Source organism: Vespula pensylvanica, chromosome 1 (assembly GCF_014466175.1).
Source record: "Vespula pensylvanica isolate Volc-1 chromosome 1, ASM1446617v1, whole genome shotgun sequence".
Classification (NCBI taxonomy): Eukaryota; Metazoa; Arthropoda; class Insecta; order Hymenoptera; family Vespidae; genus Vespula; species Vespula pensylvanica.
The window spans coordinates 4,575,735-4,587,822 of record NC_057685.1 but is presented as its reverse complement, the minus strand read 5'-3'; the positions used below and the strand labels follow the sequence as shown (position 1 = coordinate 4,587,822).

At 37.4% G+C, this 12,088-nt stretch overlaps 1 protein-coding gene across 7 annotated transcripts in view; it reads right to left on the bottom strand.

The window, feature by feature from the left end:
• Positions 1-1,733: 1,733 nt before the first annotated feature.
• LOC122632415 (GATA zinc finger domain-containing protein 14-like) overlaps positions 1,734-12,088 on the bottom strand; it is a 144,977-nt gene continuing 134,622 nt past the window's right edge. For all 7 annotated transcript variants that reach the window (XM_043819203.1, XM_043819169.1, XM_043819186.1 and 4 more), the window contains 8 exons: positions 11,776-11,979; positions 11,466-11,657; positions 10,617-10,851; positions 6,023-6,337; positions 5,701-5,803; positions 5,341-5,599; positions 5,000-5,178; positions 1,734-4,073 (listed from right to left, as the gene is read on the bottom strand). In XM_043819203.1, the coding sequence (XP_043675138.1) occupies positions 1,781-4,073; positions 5,000-5,178; positions 5,341-5,599; positions 5,701-5,803; positions 6,023-6,337; positions 10,617-10,851; positions 11,466-11,657; positions 11,776-11,979 (3,780 nt within the window). In that variant the 3' untranslated portion in view covers positions 1,734-1,780. The remainder of the gene's footprint in view (positions 4,074-4,999; positions 5,179-5,340; positions 5,600-5,700; positions 5,804-6,022; positions 6,338-10,616; positions 10,852-11,465; positions 11,658-11,775; positions 11,980-12,088) is intronic.

Here is a 12,088-nt window from a genome sequence, read left to right as displayed (position 1 = left end):
TTTTTTTTTTTTTTTTGGTTTTTGTCTATATCATGTTATATTCTTTTTTTTTCGATCACGTCGCTAGGATGGTCCCTAATCGTTTAATGAAAATGTCAGTCTCTCTGGAAAGGAAATGCCCTCGAAAAATTGGCAGTGCGCGTTTGCTTCTCTCTCCTTCTCTCCCTCTCTCTCTCTCTCTCTCTCTCTCTCTTTCTTTCTATATATTTTTTTTGTAATTTTTTATCTTTATTTTTTTTCTACTTTTCTGCGATAAAAAGCTGCGATTAGCTTTCCTGGCGAGTGTTCTTCTTTTGATTTTAAGATAGCAATTTCTAGCGATAATGGACTTTAATATGGACGTACTGGTTGGACGGACATCCATGTTAATGTTGAATATCTTTTGATTATTTCGTTTCTTCTGTATTTTTTTTTCTTCTCTCTCTCTCTCTCTCTATTTTTTGTTTTCGTTTGTTTATCATGTCCGGCTTCGGTTCTCCGAAAACGGCAACGCGAAGGAACTGTCGTTTGTCAAAGCAAAGAAAAAACATTTTTATTTGTTCTCTCTGTTGATTCGGAGTTCAAGCGATCTATCGAAATAATTTATCTCATGAGAGAGCTGGAGCGGATCGATCGTTAGTCTTCGTCTTTCGTAGTTTCACTGTTGCAAATATGTTGGTCCTGTAAGATTTTCAAATAGAGAGATTACTATCCCTATAGATAACGTAATGCAATATGTAATATAAAAATGATATACAATAGGAATTCGATCTTTTCGAGAAAATATTTGGATAAAGACGAAGACAGGTAGGATCGAATTATTATCTCAATGATTCTCTAAACTTTCAATTATAGTCGTATCATTGAAAATTATAATAATATCAAATATTATTAATAATAATAATAAGAATAATGATGATAATGACGATAACATGTCGAACCTAAGGTACATGCATTTATGCAGGTACAAATTTGCATGGCATACAAATGACGATACATTGAAACATACTGAGGGAAAACTTACAACGAATCATAACGTTCATGTGTTTCGGAAACGTACGGAAGCAAAATTCTAGCGAAAAGGGCATACGTTTATTAAAGCAACGTCGTTGTACCGTGAGAGCGATCGAGACAAGAGTTACGAGTGAAGCAACAACCATAACGTTGTGTGTCCTCGCACGGTTCAACCTCGGTGATTTTGACCAAAAACACGTAATATTCTCATAGGACTGTGAGCAAGTATCGAAACGAAAAGGGATAAACATCGAGCAAAAGCATATATGATTTTCAAATGATATTTACGTATAGTGAAAAGGGGACAAACACAAGACAACGACGATAATTTGCCACAAGCTATCATCGTAAAGTACATTCATCGTCGAGAGAATTCTGACCACGTGGAATAATGTCCAGGGGTTTTGTAATAGGTTTAAAACTAAAGATAAACCGAAATACAATAAAACAAAATAAAACAAAATAAAATAAAATAAAATAAAATAAACTAAAATAAAAATAAAATAAAATAGAAAAAAAAAAAAACAAAATAAAAGAAGAACTGAAACGTACGCGTGAGAAGGAACGTCGTAAGGGGGAAACAAAAAAGAAAAAGAAGAAAAAAAAAAAAGAAAAAACAAGAAAAGAAGAAAAATCGGATAAAATAAAATTAAAAAGAAAGAAACAAAAACGATACCAAACGAAACGAAACGAAACGAAACGAAACGAAACGATACTAAGCTAAACTAAACTAAACTAAATTAAACGAAACGAAACGAAACGAAACAAAAAAAAGAAAGAGAGAATCTTATTGCTGCTTCTTCTTTTTTTTCTTGTTGTTGACCGACGAGTCGACACCCCATAGATCGTACCATGGTCCGCACACGTTCTTGTCCCTTTCACGATCAGAATCTCTCCTTAATTTCGTCCTCGGTAATAGAGTCTTCTCCGCGACCGTTTGATCCTTAACAACGATGCAACTGTAAGTGGATTCCTCGTCGGAAGCCTCGGTTTCGCTGAAGCTACGTATTAGACCATTATCGTTCTCATTCGCATAATTCTTCTGTCCTCTCCTCTCGTTCCTCTTGGCCTCGTTGTTCTCCTTTAACTCGGCAACGATCATGTTCCTCTTTGCTTCGAGGCTACGTTTGCGTTCCTTCTCGATTATCGCCTTTCTCGAAACGTTACCAACGAAGTAGGCTCTCTCTTCCTGATGCATCCGATACTCCGATCTTTCGATGACCTTCGGTCTTTCAGCAGGAGTTGGAAAGTCTTCGAAATAATCGTTTTTATCCGGCACGTGAATCCTCTCGGCTGGCTTTGGCTCCTCTTGACTCGATTGTTCGTTCGTTAACGTAACGTCACTGTCATGTTTCTCAAGACTCCGCCTAGATGTTGGACTACCATCGGAGCTACGTTTCTTCGTTGATTTCTCAAGCGTGTTAGATTTATCCTCGGTCATCTCCTTCTTTATCATTTTCGGTATATCAACGAGAGAACGATGCTGCCAAAGTGCCATACCCTCTAAAACGTCGGAATCCCTGCGGAACCTCCAAAAGGATTTAGTTCTCTTTACCAATTTCGGACTTTTCGTGTCGACCTCGAAGGATCTTCCGGTTTGAATCAAATGACCAACCGCGGTCGTTTGTCGAGGTAACAATGGTCTTCTGTCGTCCTTCAAAGTATTATTGTTGTTGTCGTTTCTCTCTAAACTATTGTTACGTTCGTTTCTTTCCATTCGTTGAAGATTACTTTGTTGTCCTAACATGGTCTGATAACCGTGTCTTTCGATTACTTTAGTTCTTTCTAATTTGGTCTCGAAGTTAGACTCGTAACCGCGTTCCTTGTCGAGCGACATAGGATCTCTGGTGAACCTACCTGTCTCACCATAAATAGCTTCCTCTTTATCCGAATAACAACGATCGCGGAAATAATTACCACGTACGTCGGTTGGCCTTTCGGGTGCTTCTTCCGAAGGTGGTCTAGGTCTTTCGAAACGACGACCAGAAGCTCGTTCTATGTTTCTATTTCTATCGGGATTCTTTTCGAACGTTCTCTCTCTTTCGTAGGTCGAACTTTTCCCAGATATTGCCGAAGACTTATCGAAATATCTATCCCTATCTTTTTCCAATCTCTGAGCCAATCGATTCCTATCACGTTCGTTGCTGTTATACCTGTCATAACTATTCTGAAGTTGCTTCTCCTCTCTGTTACGTTCTAAGCTCTTGTAATCGTTTCTTCTTTCGATAAATTTCGGTGGACTGTGCTCCCGCGCATACTTCTGCGCAGTCTGTTCCAACTTTTGTGCGATATGTTCAACCTTCCTACCTGTTTCCGGTACGGTTATCGTACTCTCGTCGTCGCTATCCGACGAAGGACTCGACGACGTCTTTTCGTTTTCATATTTCGACTCGTCGTTCTCTAACGAACGATAACCACTTCTACGCGAGTTTCTATCCTGATTATCGATTCTATCGTTGTAATATTTCTTTTGATAATCAACGCCAGAACCATACGTATCCTCTTCTTCGTCGTCCATATCCAACTCGTCTTCCTCGGTTTCCTCTTGTTCCTTGTTATTACCGCGCTTAGAATTTTCTCGGCGCAAACTCGACTGAGTTTGTTCGTTATTTCTTCTGTTAGAGTTTCTGGTTGACGACTCCTCGCCGGTAGAAAATTTATTTCGATGATTTGGATTTGGCCGTACACGGGAATCGTATTCGTTCTTTTGAACTTTATCTTGAACTTTCTTACCCCGTTTACCAGTCGTAGACTGACCATTCTCCAAAGTACTACGATTAGAGTAGTCACGAGTATTCTGTCTATCCTGAGTGTTATCATAACGCCGGTTACCACTGGAATATCTCCCCGAAGTTGGCTCGTCGTTCTCGTTGTTTTGATTCGCATTAGACTCTGCCCACAAGTCCATCGCCGTTCTATAAAGTTGCCAGCTCTTCTCATCCCGCGATATCGTCTTCCACGAATCGTTTTCCCAATTCTTCTCGTTCGAACTTTTCTGATCGTCCTTCGATTGTTGTTGAAGTTGTTGCTTCCCAGACGACTCGGTGATTCTTTCAGGACGTGGCTTTCTTCGACGTTGTCTGTTTTATCGTTCAGGCTCAGGATGAGTAAAAAAAAAAAGAAGTGTGCAGATGGAGAGAAAGAGAAAGAGAGAGAAAGAGAAAGAGAGAAAAGAAGAATAATAGATAAACTACGTGATGAGAGGCGGACGAGGACAACCAAGGGAGCCAAAAGGTGAAAATGTGATTCGTTGGTACGCTGTACAGCTTGCATATGCGATGAACAAAGAAAAAAAAAAAAAAAAGAAGAAAAAACTTGGATCGTGTGTGAAGGGATCGTGTCGGATGTGTCCTGGTGTTTCGGAGCATAGGATCCAAAAGAAAAGTGTGAGCCATCACCACGTCGGATTTTAGTTCCACCGACCACGATAACGCATGCGGAATCTACAAATAACGAGAGAAAACGATATCGTCATAGCAAATAAAGAAAAGCGTAGGCTCTGTTAACGTACCGCAGGTGGCAGGGTCGATCCTCTCATCGTTAATCCTACATTTTTTTTTTTTTTTTTTTTTTTTTAATCAGCCCGATCGAGGCAGTTGGGGAGTAGTATCTTAATGACGGCTACGTCAGAAAAACGCAGCTATAAAGAGATCTATAGTGTCTCTAGCATATACCAAATACCAAGTAATAGCGATTAAAAAAAAAAAAAACATAAAGATGAACAATATATATGTATATATATATATATGTATGTATGTATATATATGAAAAAAAAAAAAAAAATAGAAAAAAAAGAAATTTTTATGCGGGCCACAGCTATCTTACAAAGCTCTTCCAATCCTTACGCCTAATCTCATTCAAACAGGCAGAAGCGTTCCAATCTAAAATCTAATATAGTCAATCTTATATCTTTATCTTTTGAGATAGCGATCGAGTAAGTTAGAATGAAAGATCCCAAAGTGTGTCTCCGGTGTGCAATCGAAATCTACAATAGAATATTTCTTACCTCATGGCCTCGTCGTCGCTATAATCGATATCCGGTTGAGCAGGTGGTTCGTTAGAAAATCCACTATCGTTGCTACTGTGAAGCGAAGTCACCGCTTGGGGTGGTGGAATTGGTGGGACAGGTGGTTGAACTCTACGACCACCAGCTAAGACAGTTGGTAATGTACCCGATGGACGGATCTGGTAGAAAATAGAAACAAATTTATCGTCGTATCGATGACGAAGATGAACTCTCAATCGAAAAGTAATAAGGACAAGTAAAAAGAAAGAAAGAAAGAAAGAAAAGAAAAAAAGAAATATATAAATGTGATATACGACTCGGTATGACACATTTATCCTCACCGATTTAGACTGACGAGCCGTAGGAGTAGCTAAATTGTGTGCACTGTTACTATTAGGGACATTCGTTGGTGTTCCACAGCTATTGGTGTTATTATTATTGCTATTGCTGTTCATGTTATTGCTTCCAGAACCATGATGACCACTCGATAACTCGTCGATGCTACTCGGTGTGACTGGTGGACGAGAGGGTGGTGGTTTACACGGTGGAATTGCTTGTGGTTCCGGTGTTCTACCGTTGCTTGCACCATGACTAGGCGATCTTTTTACATCACGTTATATCAGATATTACATTAATTCTCGATACGTTATCGATCATTATAATTATTGATCGAAATTCACAAATATTCTATATAGACTTACCCTAAACTATCATCGATAATAACTTCGGTGTACGCAAGCGGAAACCATCCTGAACTTTGCGTACGCAGATTTTCACCGAATTGCCAGCCCTTTTGACGATCACCTAACAACGATTAACGATCCGCATATCAATTTCAAATATCCATTTGAAAGTTTCAATTGCAAGAAATCTAACTAGGGAAATCCTGCCAATTAACGTTAATCACATCCTGTTCTTTAGAATTTCAATGACAATTCACGAATAGAATCGCAACGAATTAATGGCGATTGCGAATGGGAAAGTGGAATGGGATTCTCTCTGATCGGATTGGCAAGGACTCACCCATCAGTGCGATGAGATCACCCTCGAGAAAGCTCAACTGATTCTCTCCGGAGCTGAGATAAGCGAAGAGTGCTCTTGCGAGTGGTGCATCTCCCCAACCCCCAGAAATCGGTCCTGTGCCGTTGCCGCTGCTACTGCCTCCTCCACCTCCGCCTCCGCTACCGCCTCCACCTCCTCCTCCTCCTCCTCCACCACCACCACCACCTCCTCCTCCTCCTCCTCCTCCTCCTCCTCCTCCTCCTCCTATTCCTCCCCCGCTGCTACGAGAAAGCGGCGGAGCCATGGATCTGGGTCGTGGTGGAGTTTCCGGAACCTCTGCAAATACAAAAAGAACCTTCGTGTAATATCATTCAACTTTGGTCGTTCACTGTGTGCAAGATCTATTTTCCATGTTCTGCGTGTTCGGGGAATTACCCAAGAAAAGAAAAGAAAAGAAAACAGAGAAAAAAGAAAGAAAGATTCAATTTTGAATATTATTTCATTTCAAGAAATTCCAAAGAATAATGGGAATGGATCCAACGATTATTAAGAAAGTGAAACCATCGTTTTTTTTTTTTTTGAAATTATTGATTTCGGATTAAGTAATTTTGAATCGATGCATTTGATGCTAGGTTATTCGTTGAAATATTCTATGTAAAAGTGAGCTCGTATTAATGTATCGATGTTAAAACTTAAAAGTAAATATTTGCTGTGTTCATACGATGAAATTCAAAGAAATTTCAAACGGTAGAGATCGTTGCATAAATTATACTTAATTATTCCCGAGTTCTTCTTTCTTTACCAGAACGTTTTAAATATTTTCGTTTGACTTTCGTGAGAAGTTAAAGAACCGTAAAGGATAAAAATGATCATTGCATATGTATATAATACTTTTATGATAATTCCATGCAAAATAAGAATATTTCTTGTATATTTTTCCGCTTCACGGTGATCTAGGATGAAACCATGCATGAAAGAATTATCAACGGGTCTTTCTCATTGTCAATGTCGTTATGGGAAGGAATATAGGATGTAGAAAAGGGGAAAGAGAATCCTGTTTCGAATTTATGGGCTATTGTATGGTACGGTACAGGAGGGGTTAGAGAAACTACGCGGAACGAAATATGCGTTGGGTTAAAGATTCCGTGTGATACGAAGATTTATAATAATTGAAAATCTAGTGGATAGAGACCCGGTGAAGACGATGAACGAGCCGCGATGTAACCGAAACTTCTGCCGAACGATTAACTGCTGGTATAATTTAGAAAATACGTCTTTGAAATTATGATACGGCAAAAATCATCCTTGTGAAACTGAACGGACTATTGTATACAGTACGATTCCGAAAACTAGATAGATAAATAATAATTATTGCTACCATCATTCATGAATTTTGAATTACAAATGTTTCATTCGTCATAAAAAAAAATATTGAATATTCAAATGTTTCTTTTTTTTTTTTTTAAATGCAAATTACGAAAAATTCGAAATGATTACGGATTAAATAAACAAAACAAAATAAACAAATAAAAAAGAAGGAAAATAATCTCATGAAACACGAGATTTTCAATTCGAAAATCTGGTACAGCGTTAGTAGATGAGATTATAAGAGGGATAATGATTTATGCATCATCGACTTTGGGATATCTACACGAATAGCTTGAAATAAAACATGGAAAACGGCAATTTTGAATAGCCCGAATCCAACCCCCGTATCTATATGTATATCTGTCTCCCTTCGCGATTCTATTCAAAACTACCCTCCAATATTATCCGCGCCGTCTGTGTTTCCAAACGAGCTCGGGTTAAAGAGGATTTTCAAAGGTCAGTGTAATATCGAATATGTGCTCGTCGGAAACCGTGAAATTACTGGAGCGAAAGAATTACGAATAAACGCATCGCGCCAACGTGCTTGCATTTCTTAATCCACGTTAATTTCAATATTCGTTAATTTTCCATGAATTTATTTACTTAAAATAAACATTACGCGGCCATTATAATTACGTCGAGACGTATTTTTCGAACGAATATGAAAATGGAAAGGTAATAATAATAACGTTTCAAAAATTTCTCTCTCTCTCTCTCTCTCTCTCTCTCTCTCTTTCTCTCTCTTTTTCACTATTAACTCGGGATCAACAAAAGTAAGTATTTTCTCGGCAACATCGAAACATTACTAACTGGTTGGTTGTTTTGGAGGGAGAGTGGGTTTGATAGAAGAGAAGTAGACTAATACAGGTAGGTAGAAAATCATTCGAACGTCGAATCACTTGGCAAACAATCGACTGATTTGTGATTCAAACGATATCGAAAAGTATTACGTAGGAGTAACGTGTGCGAAATCAGTGAACATTGTAATTCGAAATAACAAGAGAGAGAAAGAGAGAAAGAGAGAGAGAGAGAGAGAGAGAGAGAGAGAGAGAGAGAGAGAGAGAGAGAGAGAGAGAGAGAGAGAGAGAGAGAGACAGAGAGAGAAATGAAAGAGACGGTAGTTGTGATGGTGTCTCGGGGTGAGCAAGTTTTCACGGGGTAAAAATGCCTGCTGGGATGGTCCAGCGTGGTGCGTAGGAAACAAGTACGTATATACATATACGCGTGCAGGTATACATATACATATACATTGGTACTACTTGAGCGTTCGGATATTCGCAAATTAGCAAGCTATTTCGAGTGCGTCGCTTGGCAAAAAAAAAAAAAGAAAAAAGAAAAAAAAAGAACGCATTCGAAGAGAGTTGGGAAAGCGGCTGCTAGAGGAGGGTAGGATGAAGGAGGGAGGTCACGAGCTTTCGATCGATTTCGCGCGTCGGTTTGCCGGCAATTCGATCGGCGAGCTTTCATGATCTCCCCCCATCTCTCTCTCTTTCTCTATCTCCCTCTATTTATCTCTCTTTCTCTCTCTATCTCTGTTTCTCTCGCTTTTCGTTACGATCCGAGTGGAAAAATTGCAAATCCTCGAGCGGCGAGGGCAAATAACAACCGAAAGAGCTCGACACTCGATGGGTATACCAACCCTCGCTGATGGTTACCCCCTCCTCTTTAACATCCCACTCACCACCACCCTCACCACCCCTTTTCTACTCCGCTATATACATACTTCTCCCTTCGTGCCGATGATGACGGTGATGATGCTGTCCACCCGCGAAAACGTTACTCTGTATTCGTTCGATCCTCTTCTAACTGTTTAGCGAACACTCCTGGCTTGTTCGAGCTTCAACATTTTGTTACGTTCGCATGAATACAAACGTACGCGCTTTGACGCTCCGATTCGATAGTAAGAACAATTTTCGGTCCAATCATTTCGATTGGAAATTGATAAGAACTTTAAGGATGGTTAATAAATATCGAAATATCGTCGAGCACGTATCGCGACGTATATTCTTTCTCGTGGAAGGAAAAAAGAATTGAAAGAAAAAAAAAATAATAATAAATAAATAAACGAATGATTTGTTGTACCTCGAATGATTTTTAATAATAATAATAAAAGAAGTTAATCGGAGAGTAGATACGTATATATATTATAATCGAATCGAAAATTTTTGTCGATATCGTCGATTGTGTCATTCGGAGAGGTAATCATCTTTTTCATTGATAACGTAAAACTTTCACTGAACAAATATATATGTATGCATGTATACATATTTTGTAATACCTCGAATAATTTATAATAACAAAAGAAAGGTGAAAAAATAAAATTGTGGGAATTTCGAGTGCGGTTAATTTGATTATCTTTCAGTAATTAAAAATAATCAACGTGTGATACTCGTAGAGATACAGAGAAGGGAGAGAGAGAAAGAGAGAGAGAGAGAGAGAGAGAGAGAGAGAAAGAGAGAGAGAGAGAGAGAACGTTTTCATTCGTTTTGCTTTTAGTTAAAGGCATATTCAAATTACATAGAGCGCAATCGATACATGCTCGATCCCTTCTGAATCCGTAACTAAAGTACTAAAAGCTTGCGCGTCAGATTTCTACTCGGACCTCCCCTATAAATTCGATTACAAGGCTGAAATCTATACCACCAACCTCCTCGTACTGATACTTCTAATAATGTTTTAACGCAATAAAATATTCTGCGTACGTGTTTGAAGAAAATGAATAAATAAAATTTTAATTAGATAGTATAGAAACAATTTTAATTAATTTCTTTTTTTAAAGATATCCGAAATATTCGTTGCTCCAGGTTTATTATCAATCTTCACTATTTGTTCGTTCATTATCTTGGATTATTTTAAATAAAATATTTTGATTATGATTCTCAAAATTATTCGACATTCCGGACAATTGAATAGCATTGCTTTCGTCAGCTGTAATTATCGAATATAATTTTTTTCTGTCCTTATAAAATACAACGATTGCATTAATACATATTAGGAAAGTCTTTTCATTGATAACGAATCACTATCAATTGTTGTCGATTTATAAAGTCGACATGTAATTAATATTATTACAACGAATAACAAACTTACTTTTTTATTTATAAAACGAACAAAAATAAAATGGTAATATTAAATATGTATATGATTATTTATCCGTTAGATTCAATGGTTACCACTATAAATGATCATATGAAAAAAAATGAAGAAAAGAAAGAAAAAACAATATAAAAAGATAGTTTCCTTATACCTGGACCGAGAGATAGCGTGGAAGCATGCAAATTGGCCTCTGATCGTGCTCTGGAAAGCACAGCTGGTAAATGCGGTGGTGGTCCGTGATGAGCACTGGAGGGTGTGTTGCCAGATGGTGGACCAAGACGAAGTTCCAAACAAGAACTATCCATGCTTCGTGTTTTCCTCAATTGTGAGCTCATTGTTAGTTCGGATCCACCATTTTCCTCGTCCTCAGGCCAGAAAGAGACTTGCTAAAATGGATAAGAAACAAATTTTTTCTTTATTAACTTTATGGAAATTCGATTAATTAAAAATTAACGTATCGTTCAATTTTTAAACAAGTTTTTTTTTTTTTTTAAGAAACATAATCTAATGTATTAAATGTATAATAAAAATGATTGATTATGAAGATGGAAACCAAGGACACCTAGATACTTTACTTATTCTACATATTGAATTATTTATAATTTTTTAATAGCTATTATTCATTTCATACTTTATTTTTTGATAGTGGACGTACAAATATTTCTTACAGTTACTAAATAATATGTATATATGTGTATATATATATATATATATATATATATATGTATTATTATATTAATCAATTATTAATCATTATTGTTATCCCGAAATAATATGGTTACCACTAGATAATGTTCACAATAGCTATTATAGAAAATAATAATGAATCAATATTATTAATTTATTATTGTTAGTTAACAATGATTTTCTAAAACGATTCGATTTCCAATAACATTCGTTCCTATTCTGAATCTATAATTATTTGTTGAAAATTTCGAAATGAAAGGACCGAAGTTGAATTGAAGCAAGGCTGTCGTTCGACGCTCTCTTGCAAACTTACCCTCAGTCTCGAAGCGAACATGTCCTCAACGGATTGTGGCAAATACTCTCTGGTGGCTGCAACTTCGCGCCATTTGTCAACCGATGGATGAAGAGCAGCGAGTGCGACTTCGTAAAAGCTGGCGCAATGCTTTGCCAAAGAACATTGTCGTTCAAGGACAAATCCGTACCTTCTTCTCTCTTGTGTCATAGCCTGGAAAGGGGAAACGAACAGACGTAAAAAAAAAGATAAAAATTTTTTTCTTTTTGTTTTTTTAAAAAAAAATAATAATAAAAGAATATAGAAAGAAGAAAAAGGAAAGATCACTCACGTTTTTTAAACTTTGTTCACAAAATGCATCGAGTTTCGATTTCTCTTCCTCGAGTATCTGCATATTCTTCAATTCTTTATCCATCGCAAGTCCACTTTTGCCAGCACCCCTTGACTTTTTTCTCTGTTTTTTCATAGTTGCCGCAGCTTTGCTGTAAGTCTCAGATCTGGTCTTATGTTGTTGAAGGAACTTCTTCTGTTCGCTCTGCGTGGGAACGCAGTAGGGCCAAAAGTTAGTCTCTCAGTTATTTCTCTTACGAACCTCTCAAGCAAACGTGCATACATACATATATATATATATATATATATATATA